This window comes from Dendrobates tinctorius, unplaced genomic scaffold, assembly GCF_039654945.1.
Source record: "Dendrobates tinctorius isolate UK_male_01 unplaced genomic scaffold, ASM3965494v1 ptg000275l, whole genome shotgun sequence".
In the NCBI taxonomy this organism is placed as follows: Eukaryota; Metazoa; Chordata; class Amphibia; order Anura; family Dendrobatidae; genus Dendrobates; species Dendrobates tinctorius.
This window is the reverse complement of record NW_027361942.1, coordinates 544,975-562,497: the sequence shown is the minus strand read 5'-3', so window position 1 is coordinate 562,497 and position 17,523 is coordinate 544,975. Positions and strand designations below refer to the sequence as shown.

General features: G+C 47.2%; 1 protein-coding gene across 1 annotated transcript in view; it reads left to right on the top strand.

The window, feature by feature from the left end:
• The window catches only part of LOC141072548 (transient receptor potential cation channel subfamily M member 2-like), a 493,704-nt gene that overhangs the window by 384,531 nt on the left and 91,650 nt on the right, over positions 1 to 17,523 (top strand). Inside the window, exon 27 of the mRNA XM_073559813.1 lies at positions 10,124 to 10,200. Coding sequence (XP_073415914.1) covers positions 10,124 to 10,200 — 77 coding nt within the window. The remainder of the gene's footprint in view (positions 1 to 10,123; positions 10,201 to 17,523) is intronic.

Sequence of the window (17,523 nt, the reverse complement as noted above, 5' to 3'; positions counted from 1 at the left end):
TCCGCATGACTGGGTAATCCAGGTGTCTGTAGATATATCCGCATGTCCGTGTAATCTGGGTGTCTGTAGATATATCCGCATGTCTGGGTAATCTGGGTGTCTGTAGATATATCCGCATGTCTGGGTAATCCGGGTGTCTGTAGATATATCCGCATGTCTGGGTAATCCGGGTGTCTGTAGATATATCCGCATGTCTGGGTAATCTGGGTGTCTGTAGATATATCCGCATGTCTGGTAATCTGGGTGTCTGTAGAGATATCCGCATGTCCGTGTAATCTGGGTGTCTGTAGATATATCTGCATGTCTGGGTAATCTGGGTGTCTGTAGAGATATCCGCATGTCTGGGTAATCTGTGTGTCTGTAGATATATATGCGTGTCTGGGTAATCTGGGTGTCTGGTATACCGCATGTCTGGGTAATCTGGGTGTCTGTAGATATATCTGCATGTCTGGGTAATCTGGGTGTCTGTAGAGATATCCGCATGTCTGGGTAATCTGGGTGTCTGTAGGTATATCCGAATGTCTGGGTAATCTGGGTGTCTGTAGATATATCCGCATGTCTGGGTAATCCGGGTGTCTGTAGATATATCCGCATGTCCGTGTAATCTGGGTGTCTGTAGATATATCCGCATGTCTGGGTAATCTGGGTGTCTGTAGATATATCCGCATGTCTGGGTAATCCGGGTGTCTGTAGATATATCCGCATGTCTGGGTAATCCGGGTGTCTGTAGATATATCCGCATGTCTGGGTAATCTGGGTGTCTGTAGATATATCCGCATGTCTGGGTAATCTGGGTGTCTGTAGAGATATCCGCATGTCCTTGTAATCTGGGTGTCTGTAGATATATCTGCATGTCTTTGTAATCTGGGTGTCTGTAGAGATATCCGCATGTCCGTGTAATCTGGGTGTCTGTAGATATATCCGCATGTCTGGGTAATCTGGGTGTCTGTAGATATATCTGCATGTCTGGGTAATCTGGGTGTCTGTAGATATATCTGCATGTCCGTGTAATCTGGGTGTCTGTAGATATATCCGCATGTCTGGGTAATCTGGGTGTCTGTAGATATATATGCATGTCTGGGTAATCTGGGTGTCTGTAGAGATATCCGCATGTCTGGGTAATCTGGGTGTCTGTAGAGATATCCGCATGTCTGGGTAATCTGGGTGTCTGTAGAGATATCCGCATGTCCGTGTAATCTGGGTGTAATCTGTACCCATGTCCGTGTAATCTGGGTGTCTGTAGATATATCTGCATGTCTGGGTAATCTGGGTGTCTGTAGAGATATCCGCATGTCCGTGTAATCTGGGTGTAATCTGTAGACAGTGTAATCCGTGTAATCTGCAGACAGATATCTATCTGTCTGCAGATATATATGTCTGTAGAGATATCCGCATGTCCGTGTAATCTGGGTGTCTGTAGATATATCTGCATGTCTGGGTAATCTGGGTGTCTGTAGAGATATCCGCATGTCTGGGTAATCTGGGTGTCTGTAGATATATATGCGTGTCTGGGTAATCTGGGTGTCTGGTATACCGCATGTCTGGGTAATCTGGGTGTCTGTAGATATATCCGCATGTCTGGGTAATCTGGGTGTCTGTAGAGATATCCGCATGTCTGGGTAATCTGGGTGTCTGTAGATATATCCGCATGTCTGGGTAATCTGGGTGTCTGTAGATATTTCCGCATGTCTGGGTAATCCGGGTGTCTGTAGATATATCCGCATGTCTGGGTAATCCGGGTGTCTGTAGATATATCCGCATGTCTGGGTAATCTGGGTGTCTGTAGATATATCCGCATGTCTGGGTAATCTGGGTGTCTGTAGAGATATCCGCATGTCCGTGTAATCCGGGTGTCTGTAGATATATCCGCATGTCCGTGTAATCTGGGTGTCTGTAGATATTTCCGCATGTCTGGGTAATCTGGGTGTCTGTAGATATATCCGCATGTCTGGGTAATCCGGGTGTCTGTAGATATATCCGCATGTCTGGGTAATCTGGGTGTCTGTAGATATATCCGCATGTCTGGGTAATCTGGGTGTCTGTAGATATATCCGCATGTCTGGGTAATCCGGGTGTCTGTAGATATATCCGCATGTCCGTGTAATCTGGGTGTCTGTAGATATATCCGCATGTCTGGGTAATCTGGGTGTCTGTAGATATAACCGCATGTCTGGGTAATCCGGGTGTCTGTAGATATATCCGCATGTCTGGGTAATCCGGGTGTCTGTAGATATATCCGCATGTCTGGGTAATCTGGGTGTCTGTAGATATATCCGCATGTCTGGGTAATCTGGGTGTCTGTAGATATATCCGCATGTCTGGGTAATCTGGGTGTCTGTAGATATATCCGCATGTCTGGGTAATCTGGGTGTCTGTAGAGATATCCGCATGTCCGTGTAATCTGGGTGTCTGTAGATATATCTGCATGTCTGGGTAATCTGGGTGTCTGTAGAGATATCCGCATGTCCGTGTAATCTGGGTGTCTGTAGATATATCCGCATGTCTGGGTAATCTGGGTGTCTGTAGATATATCTGCATGTCTGGGTAATCTGGGTGTCTGTAGATATATCCGCATGTCTGGGTAATCTGGGTGTCTGTAGATATATATGCATGTCTGGGTAATCTGGGTGTCTGTAGATATACAGTATCTGCATGTCCGTGTAATCTGGGTGTCTGTAGATATATCCGCATGTCTGGGTAATCTGGGTGTCTGTAGATATATATGCATGTCTGGGTAATCTGGGTGTCTGTAGATATATCCGCATGTCTGGGTAATCTGGGTGTCTGTAGATATATCCGCATGTCTGGGTAATCTGGGTGTCTGTAGAGATATCCGCATGTCTGGGTAATCTGGGTGTCTGTAGAGATATCCGCATGTCTGGGTAATCTGGGTGTCTGGAGAGATATCCGCATGTCTGGGTAATCTGGGTGTCTGTAGAGATATCCGCATGTCCGTGTAATCTGGGTGTCTGTAGATATATCCGCATGTCTGGGTAATCTGGGTCTCTGTAGAGATATCCGCATGTCTGGGTAATCTGGGTTTCTGGAGAGATATCCGCATGTCTGGGTAATCTGGGTGTCTGTAGATTTATCCGCATGTCTGGGTAATCTGTGTGTCTGTAGATATATCCGCATGTCTGGGTAATCTGGGTGTCTGTAGAGATATCCGCATGTCCGTGTAATCTGGGTGTCTGGAGAGATATCCGCATGTCTGGGTAATCTGGGTGTCTGTAGATATATCTGCATGTCTGGGTAATCTGGGTGTCTGTAGAGATATCCGCATGTCCGTGTAATCTGGGTGTCTGTAGATATATCCGCATGTCTGGGTAATCTGGGTGTCTGTAGAGATATCCGCATGTCCGTGTAATCTGGGTGTCTGGAGAGATATCCGCATGTCTGGGTAATCTGGGTGTCTGTAGATATATCCGCATGTCTGGGTAATCTGGGTGTCTGTAGATATATCCGCATGTCTGGGTAATCTGGGTGTCTGTAGAGATATCCGCATGTCTGGGTAATCTGGGTGTCTGTAGATATATCTGCATGTCTGGGTAATCTGGGTGTCTGTAGAGATATCCGCATGTCCGTGTAATCTGGGTGTCTGTAGATATATCCGCATGTCTGGGTAATCTGGGTGTCTGTAGAGATATCCGCATGTCCGTGTAATCTGGGTGTCTGGAGAGATATCCGCATGTCTGGGTAATCTGGGTGTCTGTAGATATATCTGCATGTCTGGGTAATCTGGGTGTCTGTAGATATATCCGCATGTCCGTGTAATCTGGGTGTCTGTAGATATATCTGCATGTCTGGGTAATCTGGGTGTCTGTAGAGATATCCGCATGTCTGGGTAATCTGGGTGTCTGTAGAGATATCCGCATGTCTGGGTAATCTGGGTGTCTGTAGATACAGTGGGGAAAAAAAGTATTTAGTCAGTCAGCAATAGTGCAAGTTCCACCACTTAAAAAGATGAGAGGCGTCTGTAATTTACATCATAGGTAGACCTCAACTATGGGAGACAAACTGAGAAAAAAAAATCCAGAAAATCACATTGTCTGTTTTTTTTTCATTTTATTTGCATATTATGGTGGAAAATAAGTATTTGGTCAGAAACAAAATTTCATCTCAATACTTTGTGATATATCCTTTGTTGGCAATGACAGAGGTCAAACGTTTTCTGTAAGTCTTCACAAGGTTGCCACACACTGTTGTTGGTATGTTGGCCCATTCCTCCATGCAGATCTCCTATAGAGCAGTGATGTTTTTGGCTTTTCGCTTGGCAACACGGACTTTCAACTCCCTCCAAAGGTTTTCTATAGGGTTGAGATCTGGAGACTGGCTAGGCCACTCCAGGACCTTGAAATGCTTCTTACGAAGCCACTCCTTCGTTGCCCTGGCGGTGTGCTTTGGATCATTGTCATGTTGAAAGACCCAGCCACGTTTCATCTTCAATGCCCTTGCTGATGGAAGGAGGTTTGCACTCAAAATCTCACGATACATGGCCCCATTCATTCTTTCATGTACCCGGATCAGTCATCCTGGCCCCTTTGCAGAGAAACAGCCCCAAAGCATGATGTTTCCACCACCATGCTTTACAGTAGGTATGGTGTTTGATGGATGCAACTCAGTATTCTTTTTCCTCCAAACACGACAAGTTGTGTTTCTACCAAACAGTTCCAGTTTGGTTTCATCAGACCATAGGACATTCTCCCAAAACTCCTCTGGATCATCCAAATGCTCTCTAGCAAACTTCAGATGGGCCCGGACATGTACAGGCTTAAGCAGTGGGACACGTCTGGCACTGCAGGATCTGAGTCCATGGTGGCGTAGTGTGTTACTTATGGTAGGCCTTGTTACATTGGTCCCAGCTCTCTGCAGTTCATTCACTAGGTCCCCCCGCGTGGTTCTGGGATTTTTGCTCACCGTTCTTGTGATCATTCTGACCCCACGGGGTGGGATTTTGCGTGGAGCACCAGATCGAGGGAGATTATCAGTGGTCTTGTATGTCTTCCATTTTCTAATTATTGCTCCCACAGTTGATTTCTTCACTCCAAGCTGGTTGGCTATTGTAGAAAAATATATATATATATCTTCTTGCACGGTTGAGAATCAAAAGTAAAGGCAATGTTGAATTGAGGATAAAATAAATCTTGTTTTTAATTGTTCATTTCAAAAAGTGATTACAAAAATGAAGAAAAGTAAGTTCATGACATGCAGTAATTATTTGAAGAGAAAACGAGCATTGTTCTTACATATAGTCTTGAGCAGCTGTCCGGGTGTTCGAGAGTCTCAAGGGATATGAGATCTCCTGAACAAGAGTTAGACCGGCTTTATATACTATTCTGACCTATAAACTACAACCACATATGGTGGCTTGCCACTATGTTCATAAGTTCTTCCATATTAAGTGAACCCTAGTTATTTTAACAATATGCATACAGTTATTTATGCATTACCTTAGTCTGAGATATTTAAGCCTAAAGTCTGAGATCTTTAGAACCATTCATTATCTCTAAATAGTCACATTTTGACAGCTTTGACTATTTTGACCTATACATTTGACAAGAGAGACAGCTGTGTGAGCCAAGGCACTCAGAATAAGTCAGTCACTTCTCTAAAGTAAGCAAAGCCTGTTAGCTAGATTCTGTATGAGAGAATTAATCCATATATTTTTTATTATAGAAATACTGATATTTTACAGCTATTGCAGATTCAGTCTTCCCAGCCTGGTGCAGGGCTACAATTTTGTTTCTGGTGTCCTTTGACAGCTCTTTGGTCTTCACCATAGTGGAGTTTGGAGTCAGACTGTTTGAGGGTGTGCACAGGTGTCTTTTTCTACTGATAACAAGTTTAAACAGGTGCCATTACTACAGGTAATGAGTGGAGGAAAGAGGAGACTCTTAAAGAAGAAGTTACAGGTCTGTGAGAGCCAGAAATCTTGATTGCTTGTTTCTGACCAAATACTTATTTTCCACCATAATATGCAAATAAAATGAAAAAAAAAACAGACAATGTGATTTTCTGGATTTTTTTTTCTCAGTTTGTCTCCCATAGTTGAGGTCTACCTATGATGTAAATTACAGACGCCTCTCATCTTTTTAAGTGGTGGAACTTGCACTATTGCTGACTGACTAAATACTTTTTTTCCCCACTGTATATATGCGTGTCTGGGTAATCTGGGTGTCTGTAGATATATCTGCATGTCTGGTTATTCTGGGTGTCTGTAGATATATCTGCATGTCTGGGTAATCTGGGTGTCTGTAGATATATCCGCATGTCTGGGTAATCTGGGTGTCTGTAGATATATCTGCATGTCTGGGTAATCTGGGTGTCTGTAGATATATCTGCATGTCTGGTTATTCTGGGTGTCTGTAGATATATCTGCATGTCTGGGTAATCTGGGTGTCTGTAGATATATCTGCATGTCTGGTTATTCTGGGTGTCTGTAGATATATCTGCATGTCTGGTTATTCTGGGTGTCTGTAGATATATCTGCATGTCTGGGTAATCTGGGTGTCTGTAGATATATCCGCATGTCTGGGTAATCTGGGTGTCTGTAGATATATCTGCATGTCTGGTTATTCTGGGTGTCTGTAGATATATCCGCATGTCTGGGTAATCTGGGTGTCTGTAGATATATCTGCATGTCTGGTTATTCTGGGTGTCTGTAGATATATCTGCATGTCTGGTTATTCTGGGTGTCTGTAGATATATCTGCATGTCTGGGTAATCTGGGTGTCTGTAGATATATCTGCATGTCTGGGTAATCTGGGTGTCTGTAGATATATCTGCATGTCTGGGTAATCTGGGTGTCTGTAGAGATATCCGCATGTCTGGGTAATCCGGGTGTCTGTAGATATATCCGCGTGTCTGGGTAATCTGGGTGTCTGTAGATATATCCGCATGTCTGGGTAATCTGGGTGTCTGTAGAGATATCCGCATGTCTGGGTAATCCGGGTGTCTGTAGATATATCCGCGTGTCTGGGTAATCTGGGTGTCTGTAGATATATCCGCATGTCTGGGTAATCTGGGTGTCTGTAGATATATCTGCATGTCTGGGTAATCTGGGTGTCTGTAGAGATATCTGCATGTCTGGGTAATCCGGGTGTCTGTAGATATATCTGCATGTCTGGGTAATCTGGGTGTCTGTAGATATATCTGCATGTCTGGGTAATCTGGGTGTCTGTAGAGATATCCGCATGTCTGGGTAATCCGGGTGTCTGTAGATATATCCGCGTGTCTGGGTAATCTGGGTGTCTGTAGATATATCCGCATGTCTGGGTAATCTGGGTGTCTGTAGAGATATCCGCATGTCTGGGTAATCCGGGTGTCTGTAGATATATCCGCGTGTCTGGGTAATCTGGGTGTCTGTAGATATATCCGCATGTCTGGGTAATCTGGGTGTCTGTAGATATATCCGCATGTCTGGGTAATCTGGGTGTCTGTAGAGATATCTGCATGTCTGGGTAATCCGGGTGTCTGTAGATATATCTGCATGTCTGGGTAATCTGGGTGTCTGTAGATATATCTGCATGTCTGGGTAATCTGGGTGTCTGTAGATATATCTGCATGTCTGGTTATTCTGGGTGTCTGTAGAGATATCCGCATGTCTGGGTAATCTGGGTGTCTGTAGATATATCCGCATGTCTGGGTAATCTGGGTGTCTGTAGATATATCCGCATGTCTGGGTAATCCGGGTGTCTGTAGATATATCCGCATGTCCGTGTAATCTGGGTGTCTGTAGATATATCCGCATGTCTGGGTAATCTGGGTGTCTGTAGATATATCCGCATGTCTGGGTAATCTGGGTGTCTGTAGATATATCCGCATGTCTGGGTAATCTGGGTGTCTGTAGATATATCCGCATGTCTGGGTAATCCGGGTGTCTGTAGATATATCCGCATGTCTGGGTAATCCGGGTGTCTGTAGATATATCCGCATGTCTGGGTAATCTGGGTGCCTGTAGATATATCTGCATGTCTGGGTAATCTGGGTGTCTGTAGATATATCCGCATGTCTGGGTAATCTGGGTGTCTGTAGATATATCCGCATGTCTGGGTAATCTGGGTGTCTGTAGATATATCTGCATGTCTGGGTAATCTGGGTGTCTGTAGATATATCCGCATGTCTGGGTAATCTGGGTGTCTGTAGATATATCCGCATGTCTGGGTAATCCGGGTGTCTGTAGATATATCCGCATGTCTGGGTAATCCGGGTGTCTGTAGATATATCCGCATGTCTGGGTAATCTGGGTGCCTGTAGATATATCCGCATGTCTGGGTAATCTGGGTGTCTGTAGAGATATCCGCATGTCCGTGTAATCTGGGTGTCTGTAGATATATCTGCATGTCTGTGTAATCTGGGTGTCTGTAGATATATCCGCATGTCTGTGTAATCTGGGTGTCTGTAGATATATCCGCATGTCCGTGTAATCTGGGTGTCTGTAGATATATCCGCATGTCTGGGTAATCTGGGTGTCTGTAGATATATCTGCATGTCTGGGTAATCTGGGTGTCTGTAGATATATCTGCATGTCCGTGTAATCTGGGTGTCTGTAGATATATCCGCATGTCTGGGTAATCTGGGTGTCTGTAGATATATATGCATGTCTGGGTAATCTGGGTGTCTGTAGATATATCCGCATGTCTGGGTAATCTGGGTGTCTGTAGATATATCCGCATGTCTGGGTAATCTGGGTGTCTGTAGAGATATCCGCATGTCTGGGTAATCTGGGTGTCTGGAGAGATATCCGCATGTCTGGGTAATGTGGGTGTCTGTAGATATATCTGCATGTCTGGGTAATCTGGGTGTCTGTAGATATATCCGCATGTCTGGGTAATCTGGGTGTCTGTAGAGATATCTGCATGTCTGGGTAATCTGGGTGTCTGGAGAGATATCCGCATGTCTGGGTAATCTGGGTGTCTGGAGAGATATCCGCATGTCCGTGTAATCTGGGTGTCTGTAGATATATCCGCATGTCTGGGTAATCTGGGTGTCTGGAGAGATATCCGCATGTCTGGGTAATCTGGGTGTCTGTAGAGATATCTGCATGTCTGGGTAATCTGGGTGTCTGTAGATATATCTGCATGTCTGGGTAATCTGGGTGTCTGTAGATATATCCGCATGTCTGGGTAATCCGGGTGTCTGTAGATATATCCGCATGTCTGGGTAATCTGGGTGTCTGTAGATATATCCGCATGTCTGGGTAATCTGGGTGTCTGTAGATATATCCGCATGTCTGTGTAATCTGGGTGTCTGTAGATATATCCGCATGTCTGTGTAATCTGGGTGTCTGTAGATATATCTGCATGTCTGGGTAATCTGGGTGTCTGTAGATATATCCGCATGTCTGGGTAATGTGGGTGTCTGTAGATATATCCGCATGTCTGGGTAATCTGGGTGTCTGTAGATATATCCGCATGTCTGGGTAATCTGGGTGTCTGTAGATATATCCGCATGTCTGGGTAATCCGGGTGTCTGTAGATATATCCGCATGTCTGGGTAATCTGGGTGTCTGTAGATATATCCGCATGTCTGGGTAATCTGGGTGTCTGTAGATATATCCGCATGTCTGGGTAATCTGGGTGTCTGTAGATATATCCGCATGTCTGGGTAATCTGGGTGTCTGTAGATATATCCGCATGTCTGGGTAATCCGGGTGTCTGTAGATATATCCGCATGTCTGGGTAATCTGGGTGTCTGTAGATATATCCGCATGTCTGGGTAATGTGGGTGTCTGTAGATATATCCGCATGTCCGTGTAATCTGGGTGTCTGTAGATATATCCGCATGTCTGGGTAATCTGGGTGTCTGTAGATATATCCGCATGTCTGGGTAATCTGGGTGTCTGTAGAGATATCCGCATGTCTGGGTAATCTGGGTGTCTGTAGATATATCCGCATGTCTGGGTAATCTGGGTGTCTGTAGAGATATCCGCATGTCCGTGTAATCTGGGTGTCTGTAGATATATCCGCATGTCCGTGTAATCTGGGTGTCTGTAGAGATATCCGCATGTCTGGGTAATCTGGGTGTGTATATGTCGTCCTGTGAGTCCCAGTATTCGTCGCTCTCGGTTTACTCCTCATATACGGACACTTGTGGCTTTTCTCACGCTGTTGTCTTTCTACAGGTGGACTTCCCGGACTACAACCCTCCACTTTACAATGCTGAGAGACACGACCGGGGGAAGTACGACCCGGCACAAGAGTGAGACATTTTCTTTCTTCATCCAATGTGGTGGAATGTCAGAAGATGAGTGAGGAGAGATTCTGGATGGAGCGGAGCCCCGGCCTCTGGTGAGAATAATGTACTCCAGGGACATCCAGACAACAGACGTTTCCGCCCGTCCCGGCTTATCAGTAATGGGACCGCCATAGAGCGGGATAAGTGATACCGTAACCCCAAGGAATCCACATCACCACAATTAAAGCTGCTCAATAATTCTACACGTTAAAGTTATACAACAATCTGCAGCAAGGTTGTGACACAATAAGAGAATTATCCTCCAGACTGATCGATCATCAATTATTACTCACACTAGATGGAGGCCCGTTGCTATCGCATCGGGAGGGCGGTAATGTCACGATGGCGGCAGGCTTTCTCTCCCCCCATGTGCTCACCCACCTATCCACTCACTCTTTCCCCATGTGCTGACTTCTCCCGTCTGCGCTCTCTTCTGTGACCTGTCTACCCCATGTGCTATCCCCCTTGTCTGCTGTCTCTCCTTCCTGTGCTGTGTTCTCCCCTCATGTGCTGTCGCATTTGAGCTGTCTCCCCCGTGCTCTGTTTCTCTCACCCATGTGTCTGACCATGTACAGAACATACCACAGCTCCAGGGCAGGGGAGGAAGCAAAAGACAATACTGACATTACAGCAGGAGATCGCAGAGGATACATTTTGTGAGGTAAAATATTGTTTGAAAACAGTCAGTGAAATATTTTACCTCACAAAATGAATTTTCTGTGATCCCCTGCTGTAATGTCAGTATTGTCTTGTGCTTCCTCCCCTGCCCAGGAGATGTGGTGTGCTTCGTACACGGTCAGACACAGACAATTTTTAAAATGAACTTTCGATTGTGGGAGCACTCCTTTAATGTGACCGGCTTCCTCTGCCTGTAGACACGTCGCGCATCTGCCGCCGGGATCAACCGAATGATTCACTGCGCCTGCGTGGAATTCGCGCAGGTGCAGTGCGACGTTGTCCCGCTGGTGGTACCGCGCAAGAGGCTGTGTGAGTGTGTGACTGTGAGAGTGTGAATGTGTGTGTGTGTGTGTGTATGTGGTGCGTACGGCGTATAGAGTGTGTGTGTGTAGTGCGACGGTGTTCCTCTGGTGGTACAGTGCAATAGGTTGCTACCAGCAGCAGTTTCCATATTGAGACACCCATCGCTTGGGTGTCCCAATATAGCACTCGGTGAACTTCCTCCGCTTGGAATTCTGGGATACGGTGACATCTGGACAGATCAGGATGTGAAGACATTACAAGGCCATTATATAAATTATATAAATCTGACTACAAAACTTATAATAACTATCTCGCAGAGGGTATCTCGTATAGACACGTACATAGTATCATCTTTTCCAGCCTGTCGAAGGCAATAATTCAAAACCAAACATGCAGTAATTATGTCACACTGTTTAGGAGAAATCCATTTTTCGGGTTCTGTTGGGGCTAGAACTTAGCAAGAACCACCGTAGTGAAGCCGGAGCCGAGCACGTCGCAGAAATGTCCGTTTCGCTTTTCTGTCGCGAATGGGGTCTGAGGTAGGCCCATTTTACTATGTCCCATATATATCTATGAGGGCACATGTTTCTCTGACAAAGGAAATTCTTTCCACTAGCTAATTAACATTCCTTTAGAGAGGGGGTGACAAGAAAGACCTGGTGTAGGGTTACCAGCTGCAGGCACAGAGCTGCAATGTGTGACAAGGGAGGAAAGAAGGGGGGGGTCACATCTGCAGCGTGTGACAGCCATGGATCGTTCTGGTCAGTGTAGTGAAAGGAAGATCCTGGAATGTTCCAGAAAAGTCATACATATTTTATATTACTATTATAGTATCCACATCTGGATCGGATCCTGCCGTGACACCGGTGATATTTCTATCATTTATCCTTGTATTGGATTTTATGTGGAGAATAATTCCTCCGTTCTTCTATCGCCGTCCTTGTGATATCTGGAGAGTAAAGACACAAGATTTTGAGAAGCCGACAGAATGAGTGAACTGCACAGAATACGGCCATCTCATACTCCTTGTTCAGAGCATGCGGAGAGAACGTGTTCATGGTGTGTATCCAGGGAGCGTCTCTGCGGAGAAGTCATTCTAAAACTTCCTCCGCTCCTCAGATTTGTAACTTGTTCCAATACCTGATACTTTGATTGCGCAGTTGTGTGTCCTTCATCTCTATAGTGTGATGGAGGCGGTGATGAGATTCTTTACACGGGGTGGAAAATTTATTTGTTGACGCGAGTCCCAATGTGCTGCGTCGTTTCACCAATGTAAAGACAGCCACGAGGGCATTTCATAAAATCTAGCACATTACTGGACATTCAGACACCGATATCTGCAGCTGCCCATATCTGCAGGCACCAACATCTGCAGCTGCCCATATCTGCAGGCACCGACATCTGCAGCTGCCCATATCTGCAGGCATCGATATCTGCAGGAGCCCATATCTGCAGGAGCCCATATCTGCAGGCCCTGATATCTGCAGGCCCTGATATCTGTAGGCCCCGATATCTGCAGGCCCCAATATCTGCAGGCCCCAATATCTGTATGCTCTGATATCTGTAGGCCCCGATATCTGCAGGCTCCGATATCTTCTGCAGGCTCTGATATCTGCAGGAGCCCATACCTGCCGGCGCCCATATTTGAAGGCCTTGATATCTGGAGGAGCCCATACCTGCAGGTGGCCATATCTGAAGGCCCTGATATCTGCAGGTGCCCATATCTGCAGGAGCCCATACCTACAGGAGCCCATATCTGAAGGCCCTGATATCGGCAGGAGCCCATATCTGCAGACAACCATATCTGCAGGCACTGATATCTGCAGGAGCCCATATCTGAAGGCCCTGATATCTGCAGGAGCCCATACCTGCAGGTGCCCATATCTGAAGGCCCTGATATCTGCAGGTGCCCATGTCTGCAGGAGCCCATATCTGCAGAAGCACATACCTGCAGGCGCCCATAGCTGAACGTCCTGATATCTGCAGGAGCCCATATCTGCAGGAGCCCATATCTGAAGGCCCTGATACCTGCAGGAGCCCATACCTGCAGGAGCCCATATCTGAAGGCCCTGATATCGGCAGGAGCCCATATCTGTAGACAACCATATCTGCAGGAGCCCATATCTGAAGACCCTGATATCTGCAGGTGCCCATATCTGAAGGCCCTGATATCTGCAGGAGCCCATACCTGCAGGTGCCCATATCTGAAGGCCCTGATATCTGCAGGTGCCCATGTCTGCAGGAGCCCATGTCTGCAGGAGCCCATACCTGCAGGCGCCCATATCTGAAGGCCCTGATATCTGCAGGAGCCCATATCTGCAGGCCCTGATATCTGCAGGAACCCATATCTGAAGGCCCTGATATCTGCAGGAGCCCATATCTGAAGGCCCTGATATCTGCAGGAGCCCATATCTGCAGGAGCCCATATTTGAAGGCCCTGATATCTGCAGGTGCTCATATCTGCTGGTGTCTCTTTGAACCAGAACAGACAAAAGAGGGAGACACAAAAGCGCAAATAGGGTCTTATCAAACGTTACATAGAGTTGCCTACCAAGAGAACTACTCACCTGGTGAGAGTGAAGGAAAGACATATTTTAATGGCGGCTGCTGCAGATCCACAGGTCAGTGCAGGACCTGGTTGAAGCATACACTTAGGTAGGAAGGAAGGAACATCCCCGAACTGCCGCAAGAAGAATTCCAAAAATTGTAGAGGTTTCAGCGTGGTTTATTCTACGCGTTTCAGGGTTCAGGTGACCCCTTCATCAGGACTTACCACAAATATTGTGCCACGCTGAAACCTCTACAATTTTTGGAATTTTTCTTGCGGCAGCGCGGGGATGATCCTTCCTTCCTACCTAAGTGTTTGAACCAGAACAGTCACTGCTTGAATCTGAAGGGTGATAACCGCTCCCAGAGTGCAGCCTTGGATTAGTTCCACGTCCGAAATTTATGCCACGCCGTTTCTAAACCTCGGCCTCTGTGTCGTTTGGCGTTTTCTCTCCTGCAGTTCTTTATGGAGATTTTCCAGAACAACATAAGCAGATTCTTTATAAGCCACCGATTCATCTGATTGCCTACATGAACTCAACTGTTGGGCAATTTTATCAATCTGCATCTGTAGATCTAATCCGACTGTTTGTAGTCGATCGATGGTTAATTGCATTAAGTACAATCAAATTGCGAGGAGCGGAGGAAGTATTGAGGAATGACTTCTCTACAGAGAATCTCACTGGATACATGCAACACCCGCTAGGGCCGGGGTTTACAGCCGGTCAGTTCTTAAAGGGGATGTCACGGCAGCAGTGACCCGGTCCGTAGCCCTGGGCGTGCAATGAAAATAAGGAGAACGATGATTTTAGGGAATAAAGACGGGGATGATTCGTGTCGCCACCCGTGGTGTTTGGCAAGGAATGTGATAGCCGACACTGCAAAAGAGACCGCTGGGGCTGTTGGTGATGCAGCAGAGTTGTTACAGCTCTCCACGGGTAGAGCTAAGCTCCAGGGCAGCTATAGGTGTTAGAGATGATGATGGTGGTTGTAGTCGTGGAGCAAAGCAGGTGACACTGTAAATAAGTCAGAGGACACAGCAGAGTGCAGTCTTCACACTTTTACTCACAGTTCTGATGTTACAATCCCCAGCCGGGGTGCTGTGTCCTTCGGGTCGGTGGTCCTGCCAGCTCTCAGGTAATTTGGGGTACACAGTGTCAGAATCCCCTTCAGATGCTCCTTTCCTGGCCGTCTCACTTTGCTGGCTCCCACGTCTTCTGCCCTGTGCCTTTTCACACAGTGTCCCAAGCCAGTAGTCTCGGATCCTGTCGGGCCACGTTCTCTTAGTCCCCTTGATCCTATCTGACTGCCTTTTCAGCGAAAGTGTATGGATGTGGCTGCAGCACATGCAGATACTGCAGCCTCCGGTTAGCTAGCTGAGTCCTTAGTTTCTCCACTAATCTGGGGCCGGTCCCCTACTGCGACTTGGTCCCTCCACCCCACTACGGTCGGCGTGAATATGGGCGCCACAGGTGGATTCCTCACTACCCATGCCCCTAGGACCCCTTCTTCCTCTTTTCCATTGAAGCTTATCTTTATGTTTCTTTTGTCTTTCCATTCTCTCTACTGTCTTCTGGTCTAGGAATGAGCTCCTCTCATCTCCAGTCCCCAGCTCCAACTGACTCACTCTCTCACTGTCATTTCCTTCAGCTCTCCCCCTGCTGCTTTCTCCACCCACACCGTGTTGGATGCAAGTGTCTGGGTTCTGAATAGTGCTCCCCCCCCTTACCTGAGAGCGGAATACCACACCTCTGGCTGAGGTGCAGTACCTCTGTGGAGACTGAACCCTCAGGGGTGCCACATACACACCTTGAACACGTTCTCCCCGCATGCTCTGAACAAGGACTATGAGATGGCCACATTCTGTGCGGTTCATTCATTCTGTCGGCTTCTCGAAATCTTGTGTCTTTACTCTCCAGATATAACAAGGACGGCGATAGAAGAACGGAGGAATTATTCTCCACATAAAATCCAATACAAGGATAAATGATAGAAATATCACCGGTGTCACGGCAGGATCCGATCCAGATGTGGATACAAAGATCACCGGTGTCACGGCAGGATCCGATCCAGATGTGGGTACATATATCACCGGTGTCACGGCAGGATCCGATCCAGATGTGGGTATATAGATCACCGGTGTCCCGGCAGGATCCGATCCAGATGTGGGTACAAAGATCACCGGTGTCACGGCAGGATCCAATCCAGATGTGGGTACATATATCACCGGTGTCACGGCAGGATCCGATCCAGATGTGGGTACATATATCACCGGTGTCACGGCAGGATCCGATCCAGATGTGGGTACAAAGATCACCGGTGTCACGGCAGGATCCGATCCAGATGTGGGTACAAAGATCACCGGTGTCACGGCAGGATGCGATCCAGATGTGGATACAAATATCACCGGTGTCCCGGCAGGATCCGATCCAGATGTGGGTACAAAGATCACCGGTGTCACGGCAGGATCCGATCCAGATGTGGGTATATAGATCACCGGTGTCCCGGCAGGATCCGATCCAGATGTGGGTACAAAGATCACCGGTGTCACGGCAGGATCCAATCCAGATGTGGGTACATATATCACCGGTGTCACGGCAGGATCCGATCCAGATGTGGGTACAAAGATCACCGGTGTCCCGGCAGGATCCGATCCAGATGTGGGTACAAAGATCACCGGTGTCACGGCAGGATCCAATCCAGATGTGGGTACAAATATCACCGGTGTCACCGCAGGATCCGATCCAGATGTGGATACAAAGATCACCGGTGTCACGGCAGGATGCGATCCAGATGTGGGTACAAATATCACCGGTGTCACGGCAGGATCCGATCCAGATGTGGGTACAAAGATCACCGGTGTCACGGCAGGATGCGATCCAGATGTGGATACAAATATCACCGGTGTCCCGGCAGGATCCGATCCAGATGTGGGTACAAAGATCACCGGTGTCACGGCAGGATCCGATCCAGATGTGGGTATATAGATCACCGGTGTCCCGGCAGGATCCGATCCAGATGTGGGTACAAAGATCACCGGTGTCACGGCAGGATCCAATCCAGATGTGGGTACATATATCACCGGTGTCACGGCAGGATCCGATCCAGATGTGGATACAAAGATCACCGGTGTCACGGCAGGATGCGATCCAGATGTGGGTACAAAGATCACCGGTGTCACGGCAGGATCCGATCCAGATGTGGGTATATAGATCACCGGTGTCACGGCAGGATCCGATCCAGATGTGGGTATATAGATCACCGGTGTCCCGGCAGGATCCGATCCAGATGTGGGTACAAAGATCACCGGTGTCACGGCAGGATCCAATCCAGATGTGGGTACAAATATCACCGGTGTCACGGCAGGATCCGATCCAGATGTGGATACAAAGATCACCGGTGTCACGGCAGGATCCAATCCAGATGTGGGTACAAAGATCACCGGTGTCACGGCAGGATCCAATCCAGATGTGGGTACAAATATCACCGGTGTCACCGCAGGATCCGATCCAGATGTGGATACAAAGATCACCGGTGTCACGGCAGGATGCGATCCAGATGTGGGTACAAAGATCACCGGTGTCACGGCAGGATCCGATCCAGATGTGGATACAAAGATCACCGGTGTCACGGCAGGATGCGATCCAGATGTGGGTACAAAGATCACCGGTGTCACGGCAGGATCCGATCCAGATGTGGGTACAAATATCTCTAGATAAGGACAGAAAGTTTTCGAATAGTTTTTTATAAATATAATAA